Source organism: Apodemus sylvaticus, chromosome 3, assembly GCF_947179515.1.
Source record: "Apodemus sylvaticus chromosome 3, mApoSyl1.1, whole genome shotgun sequence".
Taxonomy (NCBI): Eukaryota; Metazoa; Chordata; class Mammalia; order Rodentia; family Muridae; genus Apodemus; species Apodemus sylvaticus.
The window spans coordinates 11,175,249-11,197,500 of NC_067474.1; the positions used below are offsets into that span (position 1 = coordinate 11,175,249).

The 22,252-nt window shown below is 43.9% G+C and overlaps 1 protein-coding gene and 1 non-coding gene across 2 annotated transcripts in view; both read left to right on the forward strand.

Moving 5' to 3' along the window:
- The first annotated feature begins 4,198 nt into the window (after window positions 1–4,198).
- On the forward strand, window positions 4,199–4,302 carry LOC127681832 (U6 spliceosomal RNA). The gene has a single exon (XR_007977192.1). It is a non-coding gene; the product is annotated as a U6 spliceosomal RNA (small nuclear RNA).
- An 858-nt stretch (window positions 4,303–5,160) lies between these two features.
- Ppp1r42 (protein phosphatase 1 regulatory subunit 42) overlaps window positions 5,161–22,252 on the forward strand; it is a 40,427-nt gene continuing 23,335 nt past the window's right edge. The window contains exons 1-5 of the mRNA XM_052175409.1: window positions 5,161–5,255; window positions 10,982–11,200; window positions 14,465–14,631; window positions 15,039–15,177; window positions 18,728–18,844. Coding sequence (XP_052031369.1) covers window positions 11,072–11,200; window positions 14,465–14,631; window positions 15,039–15,177; window positions 18,728–18,844 — 552 coding nt within the window. The 5' untranslated portion in view covers window positions 5,161–5,255; window positions 10,982–11,071. The remainder of the gene's footprint in view (window positions 5,256–10,981; window positions 11,201–14,464; window positions 14,632–15,038; window positions 15,178–18,727; window positions 18,845–22,252) is intronic.

The following is a 22,252-nucleotide window of genomic DNA, read 5'->3' on the forward strand; positions in this document are numbered from 1 at the left end:
CTTCAGAAAAATCTTTATGAACTCAAATTAACAGAACTTTAAAAGAGCAGAACATGGCTGGGCAGCCATGGTGCACACCTTTAATCCCAGCACTCTGGAGGCTGAGGTAGGCCAATCTCTGTGAAGTCAAGGTCAGCCTGGAACACAGAGTGAGTTCCAGGACAGCCAGGGCTACACATAGAAACCCTGCCTCAAAAAGAAAGGAAAAATAGCAGGACATGGCAAAGTCATTTTGCAGTAAAGTGGTAGTGATTTGGTGACTGAATCTGGCAGAAGTACAAAACTGTGAGCAGGGCAGAAAGCTGTCAGCCTCTGCTTGGTGTATTAGGGTGGGCTGTGGGCAAGACAGAGACTTGAAGAACAATACTACATTTGTGTAGGGAGGAAGAGTTCCATTTTTGACAAGCTGGATTGTCAATGCCTCTATGACATGCATACACAAGTAAGCTGACAGGTTAGAAGCTAATTGGATGTATGCACACAGTCAAAATACTGTGGGTTATCTTATATATTGACATATATATTTGTTGTTTATAGATTGCATCATGACATCAGTTATAAACCAGTTACAAAGTTCTTTATAAGTCAGTTATTACTGGGGCCCATGTCTTGTACATGACGCCAACAGAAGATGCCTAGCTTCTGCAGAGGCTCTCGGGGTTACAGAAATCAAAAATAAAAACAGTATCTTCCATAACCAGAAGGACAGTAGCTTCCAGCATCTATAAATAGTTCATTGGGAAATCTTTTTTCTGAGTAAGCTACCACCTCCTGTAGTCAGTTGTTTTTCTCTTCTCTAAACATGCATTCACAATGTCCTGTAAAAGGATAATTAAAACCCAACACTTTCTCTCCCTAACAGCCTTTCCTATTATCTCCAAATCACCCCGAAACTTAGAGGATTAGATCAACACATTTTTTTCATTGTAATAATTTCATGAACTATAAACCTTGGCCCTTGGCTTTGGAGTCCCTCACAAGACTGTGATCCAGTGTTTGCCAGAGGTGAGGCTCGAGGTGAGGCTCGGATGGGGAAGGATTTACTTTACAGCCCAAACAGCTGGCTTTATCAAAGAGTGCAATTCACAAGTGCTATGAGGAATTAGCTACCAAAACAGAGCCACAGCCCTTTGTAACACAATCATGGGAAAAATATGCACAAGTTTTCCTTTATGCTCTTGGTTAGATCAACTCACTAGGTCCAGTCCACACTCCAGTGAGAAGATCACTCAAGGACAGGGATGGGTACCATGGATACCACAACTCCAGTGAGAAGATCACTCAAGGACAGGGATGGGTACCATGGATACCACGGACACTGAAGCTATTGTTAGACGCCCACCTACCAGACCACTAAGATTGATCAGTATTATAAATGAAAACAAGAGGAAGCAGAAAGCCTAGTAAATGTGTGTTTTTTCTATGTGGAGTTATGTGATAACGATGGACTTGTCTGGGCCTTTTAATGTCTTGGTTTCTCAGTGAAAGGAACTTAATCATCGGTGTTTACTTAGTGCCTTTCCTGTACGGTATGAGCGCAGCAAATGTTGATTGACAAAGAGAGAACAGCACATGAACGATAGAGTCTGTTTCTGTCTAGAGTTACTTGGAAACTCTAGTGGGGGCTTTTTAAGGTATTATTTTAGCATTGTGCTTCAAAAATCATTCTCAAGACTCATTTCTTTTCGCAAATACAGATTTCCCCAACATCTGCCCAGTCTCAACCTCAGAGTATTTTGTGTTTGACTTACACACGTAATACTAAAGACAAGAATTTCTTGTAGCCTGCCAAATTTCTGCCTCAGTGGAAAATACACAGCTGATTGTTTCACGGTGTGCCACTAGGCAGGGGTTAAATGTCACATCTTTACAAGAGAATATGTTCTCGCAAGCTAACTAATTCATTTTAAAATTAATTAGTCGGTTTGGAGAGATGACCTGGCTAAGTGCCTGTGGGCAAATATGAGGTCTGGGGTTTAAATCTTCAACACCCATGTAAAAAGCAGGGTGCTGCAGTATACATCTCTACCCCACAGACAAGCAGATCCCTGCTTACTGGACAGCCAGCCTAGCCCAGGGGATGAGCTCCAAATTCGGTAGGAGAATTTGTCTCAAAAATTAAGATGTGGAGAGCTACAGAGGTGGCCAAACAATTAAGAGCACGTCCCGCTCTTCTAGAGGACCTGAGTTCCAATCCTTACACGGGGCTGTTAGGAGCTGCCTGTAACTGCAGCTCAAGGAGAGCAGACGCCCTCTTCTAGACACTCTCTCTCTCTCTCTCTCTCTCTCTCTCTCTCTCTCTCTCTCACACACACACACACACACACACACACACAAATACACACACACTCATACACTCACACATGCACTCTCTCTCACTCACACACACACTCACACATACATACTCCTTCACACACAAACTCACACACACACACACATGCACTCGTACACTCTCTCTCACACACACACATTCACACACTCTCACACACAAACTCACACACACACACACACACGTACTCTCTCTCACACACACATTCACATACTCTCTCTCACACACACACTCACTCACACATGCACTCTCACATATACACACTCTCTCACACACACTCTCTCATACACACACGCACTCTCTCACACACAAATACGCACACTCATACACTCACATGAACTCTCTCACTAACACATACACACTCTCTCTCACACACACACACTCACACACTCTCTCACACAAACACACACATCCATACCCACACGAACATGAACATACATAAACACCCCCACACACTCATATTTATTAGTAACTCAGCCATCTTAAACACAAATAGTCACAAAGTGATTTTCAACCTCATGAAGATCCAAAATAAAGTTTCAAAATGTGATCTTACCATTTTTAGTAACATATATAGTCATAATCATGCCACCAAAAAATGACCATGATTAAATATGTCCATGTCTAGAAGTACATATCATTTTGCATGGTATGGTGGCTTGAACAGCCCCCAAATATTCAAGAGTCAAAGGAAGAAGGATAGTGTGAGCGAGTAAAGTCGAGCCCGTCTGCGCTGCACAGTGAGAAACTGTCTCAAATACACAGAGTAAATGTGCACACGGCTTTCCCACAAGTGAGAGAGCACATTTCGTTTTGTGATATATGATTTTTTGTTGTTGTTGTTGTTGTTTGGTTTTTTGGATTTGGTTTTTTCGAGACAGGGTTCCTCTGTATAGTTCTGGCTGTCCTGGAACTCACTCTGTAGACCAGGCTGGCCTCGAACTCAGAAATCCTCCTGCCTCTGCCTCCCAGAGTGCTGGGATTACAGGCGTGCGCCACCACCGCCCGACTGAAATTTTTCTAAAACCAAGACTTCCAGAGCAAGCGAGTTTCGATGACTTTCTAATCCTGAGGCCTCACTAAACTTCGGGGCCTCACGAAGCAGGGCCTCTAACAGCGTTAGCGCTTAGACTTAGTGCATACAGAGAAAGAAGTCGGCTCTCGCGCCTGCTAAAGCTGTTGTCCCCAGCAGAATGATCCATAAAACTCATCAGACAGGCGTCTGGTCGGCTTTCATTCTTCTCCCGCTTCCTGTCGGTCCCAGCTTTTCCTCCTGGGAGGCCTTGGTTCTCCGGTGCGGCTGAGTTCCGTTTCCAGGCCTGGACTACGGAATCAGTATTTCTCTTTTTGTTGCCGATGAATCTACACCTGGCTTCTCTTAGCGTTTCTCTTTCCTCCTTCTCTCACCACAACTAGTTTCAACCATGAGTTGGGGTTTTCCTTTGTTTTGGTTTTAAATGCTTTTTCAAGTTCAGGTTCAGCCCTGGCCGTTTATAGACTCGCAAAGATCCGCCCGCCTCTGCCTCCGTAGCGCTGAGATTAAAAGTGTTCGCGACATCTGGTTCCTTGTGCTAAGTGTTGTCCTTCTTCTTGTTTTTCATTCATGTTATTCATTTTACAAACATTTGCCAAGTGGGTACTGGTATACACAGCAGTAGGTATACACAGCGTTTACCTACCCACTGACAGCGGTGCCATGAAAGAACGCTGTCCTCACTTCTTTTCTTTCTTTTACAAAGGCAGATCCTTGTTATGCTAAAGAACTTCATACTTGTTGAGGAAAACAGAAACTAACAAAATGCAACATTAAGGCTTTCTGAAGGTTTGCACTGATTTAAGCTGAGATAGAGAGGCTAAAACGTAAGAGGCGTGATCACTTCGGCAGCATGATTACTAAAACTGGGACAACACAGAGATTTGCACGGCCCCTGCGCAAGGACGACACACAAGTTTGTGAAATATTCCCTATTTTTGTGACTGGGAGTGTGCGGGGCAGATGATGGTGCTGGTGGTGGTGAGTGGGATGCAAAGCGAATAAATTTTAAATAAAAGAAAGAGGCCATCCGGCCGTGGCTGGTGCCTTTCATCCCAGCAGAGGTAGTGGCTTGATCTCAGAGTTCGAGGCCAGCCTGGTCTACAGAGCAAATTCCAGGACAGACAGAGCTACACAGAAAAACCCTGTCTCAAAAGACAACAAAACAACAACAAACCAAATCCAAACAACAACAAAAGCCGGGCGGTGGTGGCACACGCCTGTAATCCCAGCACTCTGGGAGGCAGAGGCAGGCGGATTTCTGAGTTCGAGGCCAGCCTGGTCTACAGAATGAGTTCCAGGACAGCCAGGGCTATACAGAGAAACCCTGTCTCGAATGAATAAATAAATAAATAAATAAATAAATAAATAAATAAATAAATACATACATAAATAAAATCCAAAAGACAACAAAACAAAACAGGAAAGAAGATGTGCTATTGCTACCCCAAAAGCTGGAGAATGGCACAGAGCACACCCTAACCGGAGAATCTTGACCTGAAGACAGGAAGCGGTGTGAGCGGTGCCGCAATAAATGCCCTTGAATATCAACCCAAGTCTGGGTTTTATGCTAGTAAGGTGGAACTGGCTGTGCCTACAGGCAGTTCCTTTTGGGTCTACACAGGGCAGGTGTGGTTACCGCACACTAACATACTCAAAGGTGATGGAGAGGGAAAAGACAGCCTGCAAATCTTATTCTGTCCAAACTAACTCCGGTGTCCCCTGTCACAAAGAGCCAGACTCAGGGCGGGCCCAGGCGGCTTCCCGGACGTCACGAGACTTCCTCTGCCGGGCGTTTCGAGCTTTTGGTCGCCTGGCAACCGCCGCTGGCTTTGGAGGAGCCTGGCACAAAGACACTGACCAAACCAGTTACAGACCCGACTGGACCGAGCGGTGAGACGCCCCCGGAAACCCTAGCCAGGAACCTTCGTGCACGCAGACTCTTACTACGGGTTAAAAAGCAGGTCCCTGCGCGCTGCCCCTAAACAGCCAGACTAGCAGACGCACTTTGGAAGACTAGTTTGGACCAGCAGGCTAGGCTGGAAGCTCTAGAAGCCCAAGGGTGGAGGGGCGAGGGAGCAGGGCACAGGCTTTGAAAGGCTTGGAGGGCTGAAGCCCCATTTAAAGAATCTGGAAGTCACTGGGCTGCCTAAGAGGAAACGTAGGTAGAAACCAAACTCCGAAACCGTCCGTTCTACCCAGCCTGCAAGTCGCCTGGGGTGGCAGTAAGCAGGGGATCCAGCAAGATGCCTTCCCAGAGCACCCTGAAGTCTTTCCCTTTGGCTTCTGGGAAGATGAGTCCCAGCAGTTGTATCCAATAGGACATATTATGGAAAATGACTTCTTTTCAGAGAATATCAAGGACACTCCATGTGTTGACCTTAATTGCTTTTATTATAATGTTCTAAAATGCCCACAAGTTCAACTAAGTGCAGTTTAAGACCTATGGGACTTATTATTTCTCTAGAACAATGAAACTGCACTCCAGTAAAGTTAGAGTTGATGCTTTCTTGATGAAAAGAATAGTGGTGTTTTGAAAAAACAATTTTCACGAACCGCTCCCAAGCAGTTTGTTATTTAATATTTTATGTTGTGGGTTATGGTGAGTCTCTCTCTTTCCACATTCAAGCACATTTTTCCTTTAGCTTATTGATTACATTCATTGGCCTTCTCTTGATTTAAAAATATTTTAAGCTTGTTTCTTCTTTTCCAAAAACTCTCATATAGCCCAAGATACCCTAACATTCACTTGTAGCCAAAGCTGCCTTCGAACTCCCTTCTTCTAGGCCCTAAATTCTGGGGATATACAAGTGCCGCCAGCTCAGCTGCGTCCTTTCTTTTCAAATCTGATTAATTTGCAGAGGCACCGGTTTTTACACAGAATTCATCTATGGTGAAAGAATCAAGAATATATCACTCTCAAATATGCTGCTCTGACACATTGACTATTTTCAGTTAAAGACTCTTGAAATCACAGCAGGTGCAAGACGACCTGCCCACCCACTGGCCTGCCTACCTGCCTCTCTGCCTGACTGACTGCTTCCCTTGTGAAAAGCCCTTTCCTATTCCAGGAAAAAAAAGAAAACAACGTTTTCACTGTTAAAAACAAGTGAAACAAGAAAATAGCAAAGACAAGCTCGGGCTGGGGAAAGATAGCACACACAATCAATGACAGAAGTTACACAACCCAGTAGGAATAATGACTAAGATAGAGCAATCAGCACATAGAAGGAATTCTGAAAGGCTGACGAGGAAATGCTTCACTCTCTCAAGTGTGTCAAGAGTGGTGCATTAAAACCCAACTTAAAAACCTTGGGCTGGAGAGTAACAACTCTGGCTGCTCTTCCAGAGTCCTGAGTTCAATTCTGACAACCACAAGGTGGCTCACAACCATCTCTAATGGGATCTGATGCCCACTTCTGGCATGTAGGCATACATGCAGGCAGAACACTGTATACATAAAAAATTAAATCTTAAAAACAAAAACAACTGCAATATCAGAGCTTTAGCTGTATCTATGGGGACTCTGCCGCTGCTACCACCAATAAATGTCAAAGCCCCCTGAAGTACAATTTGGTTGCATACAGTGACATTGAAATGTGCAGTCCAGGAATAGCTACTCCTAGATTAAACCTTGTTCTAAAGACAACAAAGACAAGAAGCATAAAAGCAGCATTATAAAAGCAAAATACAGAAAGACCCAGAGGTCCATCAGGAAAAATAAGCCACGGCAGTACAACACTCTAGAGCTGTGTATGGTAAACCAGATGGCTCTCTGAAACAAAAGGGTAAGCAGAAACAATTCTAGAGACAGAATACTGACTCTGATGACGTGCAAAATTGGGAGAAAAAAAAAAAGAACTGTACTTTTTAGATGTACAGACATTTGTAACAAAACATCTACAGCATGAATACATCTACAGCAATGTCCAAACTAAAGGCAATGTAGAAAAAGGAAAGGAGACCTTTTTGGGGGGTTTATGTGATTAGTCTTGGTTTTTGTTGTTGTTGTTATTGTTTGGTTGGTTGGTTGGTTTGGGTTTTTTTTTTTGTTTTTTTCTCAGTACTAGGATAAATCCAGGACCTTGTAAATGCTAGACACCACTGAGCAACAACACACACACACACACACACACACACACACACAGAGAGAGAGAGAGAGAGAGAGAGAGAGAGAGAGAGAACTTATTTTCTTTGTTTTTTTGAAGCAGAGTTTCATGCATTTCAGACTGGCCTAAAATTCCTATGTAGCTGTGGTTGGCCTCGAGCTATGGGATTTTCCTGCATCCACCTCACAGATTCTAGGTTTATTATCCACCATGTCAAACTTAAATCTACTTTTACTGTTTTATATTTTAAGCTTATGCATGGATCTATGGCATGAAAAAACAATTTCACATTTTGTTACAACGTAATAAAAGTACAAACAAATTTCGGAAATCTATGTAGTAGAAACACAGGATGTCCTTTTTTTCTGAAGGGTCTGTAGTTTACATTCTGAAGACTGAAGGGCACCCTGTCCCTTCATATTTGCATATTATGAGCAATTTATATTGCCTGGGTAATAGGCAGTATGCTTATGTATAAGGACACATTTACCATGGATCAAATTCATTTTCCTTCTAAGCACTGGACTCGTATGTATAGAATATTTTGTAAGTTGAAATGTTTATTTGGTTTAATTCCAGAAACAATGAAACAATAGGTAATGCATTCTAACATTAGACTTTAATTACCTCTTTAGTTTAAAAATATGAAGCACAATTTGGGAGACAAGGATAGTTGTCAGTTAAATATCTATGTTTTCAGGGTGACAGGAAAAAATGGTTACCATATGCTTATGGAGAACATATAATAACTTACATAAAGTAACTATATAACTGTATTATATAACTATAACGTAATTATATTTGATAACATGTACTCTGTTTAATAGTCCTGATGCTTTCAAGATCAAAGAGTGAAGTCTCTGTGAATAAAGCAGCAATAGACTCATAATGATGACTGCAACAAACATTTTGACCTTTGTCAGACTCTCCAGAACATTCACCTCCATGGCCAAACTTCTAATATTGCAGCATGGAATTGTGCGCTACAGAGCTCACACTTGAGAACCACACAGTCAAATTACAAAACATAAGACACTTGACACTGTGTTAAGTAAGTCTGCCAGTTTGTGTCCCTCTACATTTCCAGCTGCTCTGGGAACTCACAACCTGCACACCACAGGGCAACAACATCCTGCACGCATTCCCACATAGTCACCCTCCTGCCCTCAAACACCTGGACCCCAGCAATCCTCCTGCCTCAGCCTCCCATGAGGCTAAGACTACAAACGGTATCACTACTGAAAGCCACTTATTTTAAGTTTTTTTTAGCATCATATTTTCTACATAACTGTGTTTCCCTCTAATATTGTCATGCAGGCACATAATGCAGTCTGGGCACATCCCCACCCTCATCCCTCTCCCATCCTCCTACCCTCATCCCTCTCTCATCCTCCCCCCTCATCCCTCTCTCATCCTCCCCCCTCATCCCTCTCTCATCCTCCCCCCTCATCCCTCTCTCATCCTCCCACCCTCATCCCTCTCTCATCCTCCCACCCTCATCCCTCTCTCATCCTCCCACCCTCATCCCTCTCTCATCCTCCCACCCTCATCCCTCTCTCATCCTCCCACCCTCATCCCTCTCTCATCCTCCCACCCTCATCCCTCTCTCATCCTCCCACCCTCATCCCTCTCTCATCCTCCCACCCTCATCCCTCTCTCATCCTCCCACCCTCATCCCTCTCTCATCCTCCCACTCCCCGTTGCCCCTTTCTCTTCCCAGCTAGTCAGCCCCCTTCTACTTTCGCATCTTCTTGTTTTCCTGGACCAACAGGTTTGTTCCACTTGATTACAGGGCATGGGGGGGGGGTAATTTACAGGACCATGGGCACGTTAGCAGTGCTTACACCACTGGAGAAGAAAAGTCTCTCCTAGGCCGGGCGGTGGTGGCGCACACCTTTAGTCCCAGCACTCGGGAGGCAGAGGCAGGCGGATTTCTGAGTTTGAGGCCACCGCGGTCTACAGAGTGAGTTCCAGGACAGCCAGGGCTACACAGAGAAATCCTGTCTCCAAAAAAAGAAAAAGGAAAAAAAAAAAAGTCTCTCCTAATTCCCGACACCATTAACTGCCCATAGATCCTCAGAGAGAGGTGGAACCTCATGAGTCCCTCCCCTGCCATCTGCTGCTAACTGCCCACACACACACACACACACACACACACACACGCACGCACACGCACACACATACACCACACAAATTTGACTTCGTTTTCATTTATAATTTATTTTTGTGTGCTAGGAATCAAATATAGGTCCCCATGGATGAACCTTGACTTAACTTTATTTTGCAAAATACTTCAAGATTGCTTTTCCAGTGAGTGTTGAAGCTAATGTGTGGAGTATGAACTATGAGAACTGTAGTGTCTGCACTGGAAACGCTGCATCATGATGTGACATATATTATCGAGGGCATTCGAAAGCGTCTGTATCATCCTGTGTGTAACTCGGGTTTTACAGCATGCGTTCTGATTTGAAGACACCAGATATTGTGAGGAGTGAGAGACCTAGCTCCATTCGCAGCTGACACTGAAGAGCCTGGATCAATTCTCTGCAATATATAATTTCTCTAATTATGAAATAAGAGAACTGGACAACTTTCCTTTTTACTCAAAGAGTAAAAGTTTTTAAAATAATCATTTTAAAAGAGGTTCGTCTTAGGACACAGGATGTAGCTTAATGGTAAAGTGATTGCCTAGCATGCAGTGACCCCCTGGGTTTTATCACACCACTGGAAAAAAATGAAGAGGGGGGAACAGGGGGTACCCATGGCAACAATTCATTATTGCTCTGGGGCAGAAAATATTCACAAGTGAAAGTAAGGTATTTCTTTCACTTTAGAATTTAATCCCAGTATGAGAGGCCAGGTAGAAAGATCTCAAATTGGAGACTAGGCTGACCAACACTGTGAGACCCTCTAAAAAATAAAAATCAATAGGAGGAGGAGGAGGAGGGCAGGCTGCCACTGCCTTGGGTGGGCATACATACATACAAATGTGTTAGAGAGTACAAATACTCTCTAATCCCAGGGTTCAGGAAGATGAGGTAGCAAATTCCAGGCCAGCCTGGGGCTACACAGCAAATTCCAGGCCAGCCCGGGGCTACACAGCAAATTCCAGGCCAGCCCGGGGCTACACAGCCAGATCCAATTCCAAAACACAAACAATAAAATGCAAAAAAACAATGTACATAAAGTAAGTAACTCCTTTTTTTTTTTTTTTTTTTTTGTGCTGTAAATGTTTTGTTGGTTGTTTCTTTAGGTTGTTTTGTTTTGAGACACTACTCCACCTAACTATGTCGACCAGGCTGGCCTTGAACTCTAGATCCACCTGCCTCTGCCTCCCGAGTGCTGGGTCTGTGTGCTACCAGAGCCACCCTTGGTTTTAAACGGTTTAATGAAAAGAGTTGACTGTAAAGGTAGAAAATACCAGAAGGCATCCATGCCAACAGCCTAGCTTACCAACTGCTGTCCGCCCCTGACTGACTCTGTATCACAATGCTCCCTTGTTCCCTTTAGGTTTTAGAAAGTGGAAGTAATACCTAAGCCTGCTTCTGGACATGCCGACAGAGTGCAGTCTTCGCTGAGAGTTTGTCTTATGCAGAAACCATGGTTCGACTGACGGTGGATTTAATTGCCAAAAACAGCAATCTTAAACCCAGAAAAGAAGAAACCCTTGCACAATGCCTGAAGAAAATAACACACATAAATTTTTCAGACAGAAATATAGATTCGATTGTAAGAACTTTAAATTATTCTGGTCTTGCACAGTTAGCAATATAACTTTTATTGGGTAAAAGGCATGCCCAGTATAATTGTATTTTGATTAAGATTAACTATATCTTTACCAGAAGCTTTATATTACGTTCTATTTTAATTTCCTTTGTTTAATACCTACCATATTAAGTTTCTGTAAAATATATCACTGTGTTTTACAAGTATCTGTTAAATAGATTTTCCTGTTTGCCTAAAATACTCCTGTATTTGCACTGCAAACAGGATTTGGAAAACAATTGCTTTTGTGCCATTCCAGAACCTTGGAATACTTTTTAAATATCAAAAATGTTAAAAAAAAAAATAAGAAAGTTGAGCCTGGTGTGGTGGCACACACCTGTAATCTCACCTGGGAGGCAGAGGCATTTGGATTTCTGAGTTCGAAGCCAGCCTGGTCTACAGAGTGAGTTCCAGGACAGTCGGGGCTACACAGAGAAACCCCGTCTGGGAAAAAAAACAAAATAAACAAACAAACAAGCAAACAAACAATAAAATAGTTGCTTGCTTATAACTCCAGCACTCTAAGACTAAAACAGGAGGATTTCATGTTCAAAACCAGCCTGAGCAATATAGTGAAACTTGTCTCCAAAAAAAAAAAAAAAAAAAAAAAAATAGGAATTCAAAATTTTAACAATGGTGGGGAGAACGCACCCAGGGACAATATGCCCTCAGCTTATCCAAGGTCCTATGTTCACCCCAGTCACCTCTTTTCTCCAATAAAAGTTCAAAGGTGAAGTTGCATTTGATTTAATGATGTAAATACAGATTATTCTGGGTCAGGTTTTGCTGTGTAGTCTGGATGTCCCAGAACTTACTCTGCAGACTAGGCCGGCCTCTGCTTCCCAAGTGCTGGGATTACAAGCTAGTGTCACCACAAGAAGCCTCTGTCCCATTCCTGATGACCCTTCCCCAGGCATTCAGTTGCACAACCTCTTGTTTCTCTTTTGTTGTTTAAAGTACTCTGTGTCATCATATCACGCATAAACTTTCCCCAGAAGCCCCAGCAGTCCACATCGAAAGCTTTCCATTTTTTAAACATTATTATTATTATTATTATTCACTTTACATCCTGCTTCCTACTCCCCTCCCAGTCGGCCCTCCCACAATCTTTCCCGCATCTCCCTTCCTCTTCTAATCAGAGTTGGTGCCCGCCCCATCGCCCAACCCTGGCACATCAAGTTTCTGCAAGTCTAGGTGCTTCCTTTCCCTCTGAAGCCAGACAAGGCAGCCCTGCTATGAGAACAGATCCCCCATGTAGACAACAGCCTTTGGGACAGCCCCCGCTCCAGTTGTTCAGGACTCATATGGAGACCAGCTGCACATCTGTTACATATGGGTCGGGAGGCCTGGGTCCAGCCCGTGTATGTGCTTTGGTTGGTGGTTCTCTCTCTGAGAGCCACAAATTCCAGGTTAGTTGACTCTGTGGTCCCCCTGTGGAGTTTCCCATCTCTTTAGGGCCTGCAATCCTTCCTCTTATTCTTCCATGAGAGTTCCCAAGTTCCATCCACTGTTTGGCTGTGGGTGTGTGCACCTGTTCGATTAGCTGCTGAGTGGAGCCTCTCAAAGGACAGTCATGCTGGACTCCTGTCCGCTCTGAGACAGGGTTTTTTCTGTGTAACTCTGGCTGTCCTGCTGGGGTTCAAGGCCTCCCCACTGCCTAGCCTTATTTATTTGTTTGCTTGGTTTTTGTTTGTTTCATTTTTTTGAGAGAGAGAGGTGGTTCAGCAGTTAGCTCTTGCAGAGGACCGGGGTTCCATTCGTAGCACCCACAGATGGCTCACAACCACCAGAAACTCCAGCTTCAGGGGTTTTGAAGCCTTCCCCTGGTCTCTGAAGGTACCAGGCACAGAGATGCATGCAGCAGGCAAAACTCTCATGCACATAAAATAAACCTAAAATTGTTTTAATTTTTTTTTAACCACAGAGCAATCACTACTCCTGTACTGTCAACGTTCTTTGTTAAGAGGAAAGCAAACCAGTTAAAATAGTCTACACTGAAATGAGAATAACTTGGAGACTTAAGATTCCCAAACGTGCTCTTAATGACAGTCCAAAGATCTGGTAGAACTTCTGTGCTACTTGAGTATAACTACTCTGGGCTGCTTCACGGAGAAGAGAACATTAACCTTTAAGGCACACCATTCTCCTCAAAGGCCACCATTTTAACAAGATACAGAAACCCAGCATGTACTCAGATATTTTTGTAGGTTTTGTTTGGTTTGGTTTGGTTTTTGTCTCTCCATGGAAGGATTGGCTGTCCTGAAACTCCATGTGCAGACCAGACTGTCCTTGAACTCACAGAGCTCTGCCTGCATCTTCCTGCCACCCAGGTGCTAGGAGTGCGTTTTGCCAGCCTAGCTACTCAGATAGCTACAATAGTGGGTAATAACAAGCCACTGATTTCGCTCTGATGAAGTCTGCAAAGAAATAAAAATTTGCTTTACAGTACTCAGATCAATATAGCATTATCATAGTTTTTAATCTTTGTTTTTCCTTGAGACACGGTCTCACTATTTTTTTTAAAGATTTATTTATTGTATGTATATGAGTACACTGCTTCAGACACACCAGAAGAGGGCATCAGATCCCATTACAGATGGTTGTGAGCCCCCATGTGACTGTTGGGAATTGAACTCAGGACCTCTGGAAGAGCAGTCAGAGTTCTTAACCACTGAGCCATCTGTCCAGCCCATGGTCTCACTTTCTTGCCCTGGCTGGCTTGGAGCTCACCATGTAGACCAGGCTGGTCTTGAACTTACAGAGATCCACCTGCTTCCACTTCTTGAGTGCTGGAGTGTGCAGCACCACACCCAGCTGTCCATTCCTCTTGACTGTGGGATGGGTTCTAGTTTTTGGTATCATAAACTGTAACTGTTTGCTTTCAATCCCACAGAGAAATGAAGCCCTGCTTTAGAATGACATTTGGACAAGAATGTGTTCATTGTTTCAACTTTCAGGAGAGTCTCTAATTGCTTCCTAGGAAAATTGCTTAGTAGAGTCTTAAGACAGGCAATTTTACTGGTACAGTTACCGAAATCTAAACCCCCATATTATTTTGTGATCATTACAGTTCTATTTTGACTGTTCTAAGGGCAGGAAACGCTACTCTGTAAGAGCCTTAGGGAAGATTTGTAGGAATGCCCAAGGGAAAGATTTTCTTAAAATCCAGCTTGCAAGCTTGCTGCTTGCTGAGGTAAACAAACAGGACCTGTTTTGTTTTCTTTTCAGGATGACCTCTCTCTTTGCAAAAACCTGAGTGTTTTATATTTATACGATAATCGCATTAGTCAAGTCACTAACCTGAATTACACCACAAATCTGACCCACTTGTACCTACAGAACAATTGCATTTCCTGCATTGAAAACCTCAGTTCACTAAAGAAATTGGAAAAACTGTAAGTGCTTTTATTTTTTAATCCTGTTAACTGATTTTCTTTAAAATTCTTGTCCATACACTATGCAGGTGACCCTCTCCAATGATTGAATACATTTGTGTGTGTGAATGCAGGCTTAAACATGTGGCCATCAGAAACCAACCTCCAATGTTGCCTCACTTCCACCTCCTTCGAGACAATCTTTGTGACCCACAAGTTTCTGGGAACTCTCCACCTCCCCACCTCACCCATGCCCACTAACAAGAACAGCTTGATGTGGGTCTGGGGATTTAAACTAAGGCCCTCCCGCTTGCCAAACAAGTGGTTTATCCAGCGACCATCTCCCTGCCCTCCTTGTTGTATATTTAACATCCTTAAAGTTCACATCGTTCTCAGAAAATGTATTTGAAGCCATGTCTGTTTTGCAGGTATCTGGGAGGCAATTACATTGCAGTCATAGAAGGCTTGGAAGGATTAGAAGAGCTGAGAGAGCTTCATGTTGAAAGCCAGAGACTCCCTCTGGGAGAAAAGCTTCTGTTTGACCCAAGGACCCTTCGCTCTCTAGCAGTAAGACCATATTCAAATGTTGGGACAGGAGTAAAGTAAGGAACAACTCGGGGTGGGGCAGGAGGTGCCGAGGTTTCCTCGGGGAGTGTGTATATATATAATCTGCTTCTATACCCACTGAAAGCTGCGGGCAGAGGCAGCTTCTGTTGAGCATCTCCATGTTAGTTTTCAAACAGGGCAGTGTTGCCCACCACTCAGAGAGCCAGTACTGAAAGAAGGAAGTGTTCAGACTACGTGGACCGACATTCTGACCCAGGCCCACAATGTGGGCACTGCTGATTATCACGGCCCATGCTTTTATTTTTATTTTTATTTATTTATTATTATATGTAAGTACACTGTAGCTGTCTTCAGATGCACCAGAAGAGGGCATCAGATCTCTCTATGGATGGTTGTAAGCCACCATGTGGATGCTGGGATTTGAACTCAGAACCTTTGGAAGAGCAGTCAGTGCTCTTAACCGCTGAACCATCTCTCCAGCCTACGGCCCATGGTTTTAAATCTGGCAGAAAACTTAAGGGAAAGGGAGTGTACAATTATTTGACAAACTTTCTTTGATTTGAGTTTTTCTGAAATACAACCTCAGGCATCAGCCTCCCAAACGTTAGGGTCGTGGTGTGTGCACTATCCGGGTGTGAGGATACATTGTGTGGTTCACAGCCAGTCTTAAGCTGAGATGCAGGATTCCCTGCTAGTCCTAAAAACCTCATGTGTCTGTGTCACTCCATCTTCATTTCTGGAGTGGGAGATGTGTAAATGTGACACAGTTGTACAGATTTCACAGGTTTTGATTTAGAGGACCCCGGAACAGAAAGAATAACATGGTCCTTAGACAGCCGACAAGTGGTCCTTTAAGTTAGAAAGAAGTGGCTGCGTTACTATGCCACCTCCTCCTCATGGACTGGGCTGTGTTGTCACCAGACACATCTCAACCTCAATGGCAACTGCAACATCTAGCCTGACGCCACCAAAGGGACAGCTAGGTGTACCTCAGCTCACTAGGGTAGAAAACAAGGAGCTCTGTGGGCTGTGGCGGGCAGTAGTCTGCGTTGCTGATCCCAGCTCTAGGGACCGGAAGAGGACTTTGTGCATACTTAGTAAGAGTTCTTCCACTGCTTTAGTGTTCATAGTCTCTTTTTAATTTTTTTATTTTGAGATAAGCTCTCACTAATTTGCCCAGGGTTGGCCTTGACTGAGTTTAGCCTAAGTAGGCCTAGAACTTGTGATCCTTCTGTCTCGGCCTCCAAGTGATGGAGATTATAGGCTCACATGTTGGACAGTGGTGAGCTTTGGATTTGGGGGCCCTTAAAGCTCTAAGTGTTAGCGTTCTCACGGAGGCCTACCTATGAAGTTGTGGTTCTGTATGTAGCCATTAAAGCAACTGATATGGCAGCTTCTGGGAAGGTCTGGGTGTCAGGTTCCTCAGCGCCTGGCTGTGGCCTGTGTCAGAGCTGACAGCTGCCGAGGAACAGGCCTGAGGGTCTGGATGCCTGAGGTCTTTGTCCCTGAAGGCTTGGCAGTTCTGGAGAACTCTCCCAGTGCTCAGGTCTTGCAGTCTCTCCTCTGTAGCTCTGTACAGCACAGCGCCTTCAGCCTCAGCCTCCCATCCCCTCTCTCTGTCTGCCACACACTCCCCGCCCCCCTTGTCCCTGCACTGGACTGCCTCTGCAGTTGTCAGCATGCATGCAGGTAGCAGCTCCGCCTGCTGACTGCCCAGCAGTTCAGGTGCTGCTGGGCTTCTTGCATTACTACCCATGGGAACCTAGTGTGGCAATAGCAGAGAAAGGAGCAGAGCAGACCTCTCACAGCTGACTCAGTGAGTGACCCAGTTCACAACTACAAAGGGATGCTTAGACCAATCTCTCGGCATGTTGAATGCAAATAAAGGTCTTCCATTGCCTAGAAACGGAGTCCTGGCTTGGTATCAATCACTGCTTTGCCTGTTTATCATCAGTGGCAGTGGCCCTCTGCTGGGCCAGGAGAAGAAAGTACTTCCTCTCTTGCCTACGTGGAAATGTTGTAGGTCTACAGTTCACAGAGGCTTATTATGGCAAAATGTCTGACATAAACTATTTGAAACAATCCCGCGTCTCCAGGAGTGCGACAATTAGCAGCCATCGTTGTGTAGTTCTCTCAAGGACTCCATGAGCGCTGAAAGTAGTTGACCTTGGCTATGTGGTTGGCAGGCACTCACTCCTTTTGCTAAAGGTAGTCAGGCAACAAGTCCAAGAAAAGGCCAACCGCTGCGGGTTAGGAGTCAAAGTGCACCATCTCCCCCCACCCTCACCCTCACTCCCACTTCCCCACCCCACCCCTACACACACACACACACACACACACACACACACAATGTTCTTGGCTTATTTACAGGAAAATGACCATCAGAAGGAATGCTTCTTGTTAGATGTGTAAAAGCATGTTAACACTAATCTTGGCACATTTCACTTAACATGGGCCAGCGCCTCCGAGAGAGGCACATCGTCATTCTTTGTCTCTGTTTTATCATAGAACACCACTGAAAACAGTTTGCTAGTTTAGCTTCTGCACAGATTCAAGCACATTCTGAAATCTAAAGAATAAAGCATCATTTTTTCAGTTTTCTCAAGTCTTAAGTGTTAGTGACTGGGTCTGAAAAGGGCACTGGATGGGTTATAACTAAATCCATTATATCATACACAGAAATGTCATAATGAGATTATTCCTTTGTACAAATAATAGAGACAAATCATAACTTCAAATGTCAGGACATTTTTCTCAAGGTTGACTCTGCATGGCTATTTTGGGGGGTAGATTTGGCAGATTCCCAAAGCCTCAGATGTTAGGATTCCTCATTTAGTATTATCATATAGTATATTATGTTCTCATTTTTTAAAGATTTATTTATTTATTGTATGTAGCTTTCTTCAGGCACCCCAGAAGAGGACATCGGATCTCATTATGAATGGTTGTGAGCCATCACGTGGTTGCTGGGATTTGAACTCACGAACTTCAGAAGAGCAGTCAGTGCTCTTAGCCAAGCCATCTCTCCAGCCCTATGTTCTCATTTTAATGCCTAACACTGAAATTATTATTTCAAGTGCCTTCTGAACAAATGAATTATCAAGAGAAAACTAAAGAGAGAAAGATTAAAAACAACCAGAGCTCTTTTCATGTCAGGTCATGTGACTGTCTCGCTGTGCGGCAGCACAGAACACTCATGAGCTTAACCTGCAGTAAGCATTTTTGTCCACAATAAGCAGTTCTTTTTACTGGTTGTATTTTTTTTCTTTTTAACTTGTAGCTTCCTTCCCTTGTAAATTCATATCGTATTCTAGAGGAGGGACATAGGGTTTGTGGCGGGAACAAGAGGCAGAAGTCCGCCGTGCCACACATTGGAGATCTAAAAGTGCCATATGAAAAAAGACAGTGGAACGAGATCTCCAGGCTGCTGACTCCTGCCCGGGAGAAGCCTGGGCTGATGCTCTGAAGCTTTTAAAGACCCGAGACCGGAGTCCCACGTAGAATAATTAGATTACTAACTGATGTTAATTTAGTGATTATTTTCTTCCAGAAATCCCTCTCTACTTTGAATATCAGCAACAATAACATTGACGACATAAAAGATTTAGAGATGCTGGAGAATCTGAGTCACCTGATTGCAGTTGACAACCAGCTGATGCACGTGAAGGTAACATGAAGTCGACATAAAGCATTTACTCGGGAATGTGGCTTACAATACTGTGACATATTTATAAAATGTGTCACCAAAAAAACTATTCTGTATTTGTTCTAGAACCATCTTCTGAATCTCTACGGCTTAATATAACTATTGTATCTTCTTACCTCATTTCTCCTCCATCCCAAGGTCACCAACTGAATGGGAGCTATAAGCTTTTTCATATCTACATATTCGTTCATCAAACTTTGTTTTTATAGAGACAAAGTTTCTTCTTCCTTAACTCTGTTCTCACAGTGAATGAGTTTCTGGGAACCACTCCATGCTGTCCCCTGATGCTGTGTGGAGAAGCACTGAGAAAGCACCCTATTCTAATTTGCACTATTAAGTGCATGCTCTATTATATTGTACCATACCATGGCATTACATCGGTCATTTATTCTGCTATGTGTTAGGCACTTCTGTAGGAAGAAAGGATTCAGTTCCAGGCCTCAAGAACGTATAGACTGAGCATAGTAGCACATACCAATGATCCCAGCACTTGGAAGACAAAGGTAGTATGATGGCCAAAAGTTCAAGATCAGCTTGGTGTACATAGAAAGAGTGCCAAGAAGGAAGGAAAGAAGGAAAAGGAAAGAAAGAGAAAAAGAGAGAGAGGAGGAGGAGGGAGAGGGAGAGCGAGAGAAGAAGGAAAGAAGAAAGGAAGGAAGGAAGGAAGGAAGGAAGGAAGGAAGGAAGGAAGGAAGGAAGGAAGGAAGGAAGGAAAGAAAGTCTAGAGGATGTGCATGCCAGGCATAAGGGATATCAGATCTGTCTTTCTTGGACAATTTGGGATGTCCAAAGAACCAAAGAGAGGTCAGCTCACTATGGTAGAATCCCGGGGCTAGCATTTATTTCCGATACATTGCTGGTGCCTACAAAGTTCAGTAACGCAGGAGCAACACTACAATACAGGATTAGGAAGGAAGGCACCAGAGCCAGATGACAAGGACACAGTCATGACTTAATTCCAAGTGCAGAGGCAGTCATTGGAAGGATTGTATTTTTCAAAAGGATTTCTCTGCCTGCTGAATGAAGAATGAGTTTCAGTAATAAAGGCAAAGATAAGAGTCGGGAAGCTATACAGACAAGAAATAAGATAATGTGTTTGAAAAAAGGAGAAGACGGCTGCTTGGAGATGAGGAGTGGGTGTGTTGGGTGTATTTTTAGATAGAACCCATAGAATGTTTGAGGTGCAGGAATAAAATGGTAAGCACTCTATCTTAGTTAAAAGACTAAAGACATGGAGAAACTTATTCAGTGATATTATAGCAGAAATTTCCCCCAAATCCAACAAAAGAATTCCTTTTTTGTTTTTTTGTTTGTTTTTCTGGTTTTTCGAGACAGGGTTTCTCTGTATATCCCTGGCTGTCCTGGAACTCATTCTTTAGACCAGGCTGGCCTCGAACTCAGCAATCCACCTGCCTCTGCCTCCCAAGTGCTGGGATTACAGGCGTGCAAAGTATACCACCACTGCCCGGCAGCAAATGAATTCCAAATCCCAAAAGACAGGACAGGAAACAGGACTCCTCAATACTGTAGTACAGTTAAAATGTCAAAAGTATAGAACAAAGTACAAATACTGAGATCTGCCAAAGAAATGCACTTTGCTTAAAAAATTTGAACTTATTAGAAAAATGTGCAAAAAATATGCATGGACTCAGTTTATTGGAATCTGAATATAGTGCCCAGGATACATCTGAATGTGCTTGTGTGATTTAAATATTCCTCTGAAGGCTTAGTCAAAGGGCAGAGCCCATCATCTGAATATTAACTTCTTTCTTTGTATGTATTCTGAATCCAAGATCTGTATGTTACGGCTTCAAGTTTTCCATTCTTTTTGCCTTACCCTGCTGGTAGCAAAGCCTGTGCCCCGGGAAGAAATCTCTAATGCTATGCATAAGGTCAGTGACTTCCCTTGAAAGGCTGTCAACTGCGGACAGCTTCGTGCCTGGGGAAAAGTCATCCAGTCAGCCATAGTTAGAGAGAGCAGAGCTAGCAGCGCCCGCCCAAGAGAGAGAGAGAGAGAGAGAGAGAGAGAGAGAGAGAGAGAACAGCTGCCCCTGGATGACACCACTAGGTTCCTCAAATGAGTCCACAGAGGACACAGAAGAACAACTGAATGCGGTCATTACGCCGCAGAGCATGACGTTGAAATGACATCTGATCACTGACATCTCAAAAAAGAAAGACTTGGAATTTAAATTCAAATATATAGTTGCAAATGGACTGTATAGTCAGTCTCATCTTAATGAGTATCACAATTGTAATAGATTACCCAGTACAATGAGAAATCTTGTTAGTCTCATCTATGGATTTTTAAAAAAGATTTATTTATTTACTTGTTTTACATACCTTGGTGTTTTGCCTGTCTGTCTGTCTGTCTGAAGGTGTCAGTCCCCTAGGCCTGCAGTTAAAGAGCTGCCTTGTGGGTGCTGGTAACTGATCATCGGAAGAGCAGCCGTGCTCTGGCACCATCTCCTCAGCTCCTGCCCATGGATTTTAATGTAGTATCACAAAGTAGAACCGATAGCATTTACAGTATATTTTGGCACGGAAAATCAATTTTTTAAACAATTAAAAACAAAAAAGATCTCTTAGAACGATTGTTACCTAACGCTTCCAACCAAGGTTGCAACCTGAACTTTGAAAAAGACTATTTAAGACGATTTTTAAAAGGAACGCATACAGCAAAACAATCAAGCAAGCAAACAAACAAAACCAGAAATACTCTAAAGATGGAAGGCTACTGAAATCTCTGAGCTTGGGGAGGTGGGAAGAAAACAGGAAGGAGCTGAGTCACTAGGGCAAGCCAAGGGCGTGGCCAAGCAGGGACTTCTCCCTTCCCTTCCCTCTGCAGACCTATGGCTGTCAGGGGGCCCTGTGCTGTGTTACTGTCACTCACATCTCTACGAAGCTAAGCTAGGCCAGGGACTTCTAGGCAACAATAAATAAAAAGGGCAGTTGAAAGGAAGCCCAGGAAAGAAACCTGCCTTCCTCTCTTCCCTTGTCCGCCGCTCCTTGAGTAGAGACCGTCTTCGAACCAGCTCCACCGTACCTCTTATTAATTCCTATCCTGCCTCTTGACGTCAGATCCTCTGGCCTGTTATCCTTCATCTTCTGTCCATTCAGTGCCGTTCTCCTGTCCGTACCTACTCTGCGGCAGTGCTAGCCAGCCAGTGGTGGAGACAAGAGTCCGCATGAAACAGACAATCCCTGACCCGGGGAAATCTCAGTGGAAAGAGAAAACACCCAGCATGTGCAGACCGTGCACGAGGCCCACGAGGGGAGTGGGCGTGCTGAAAGCTTGCAGTGGAAGGCTTGCATCAGCTGGTGAGGGCGGCAGACTTCCTGGAGAAGGTGCGGCTGAAGCGCGCTCCT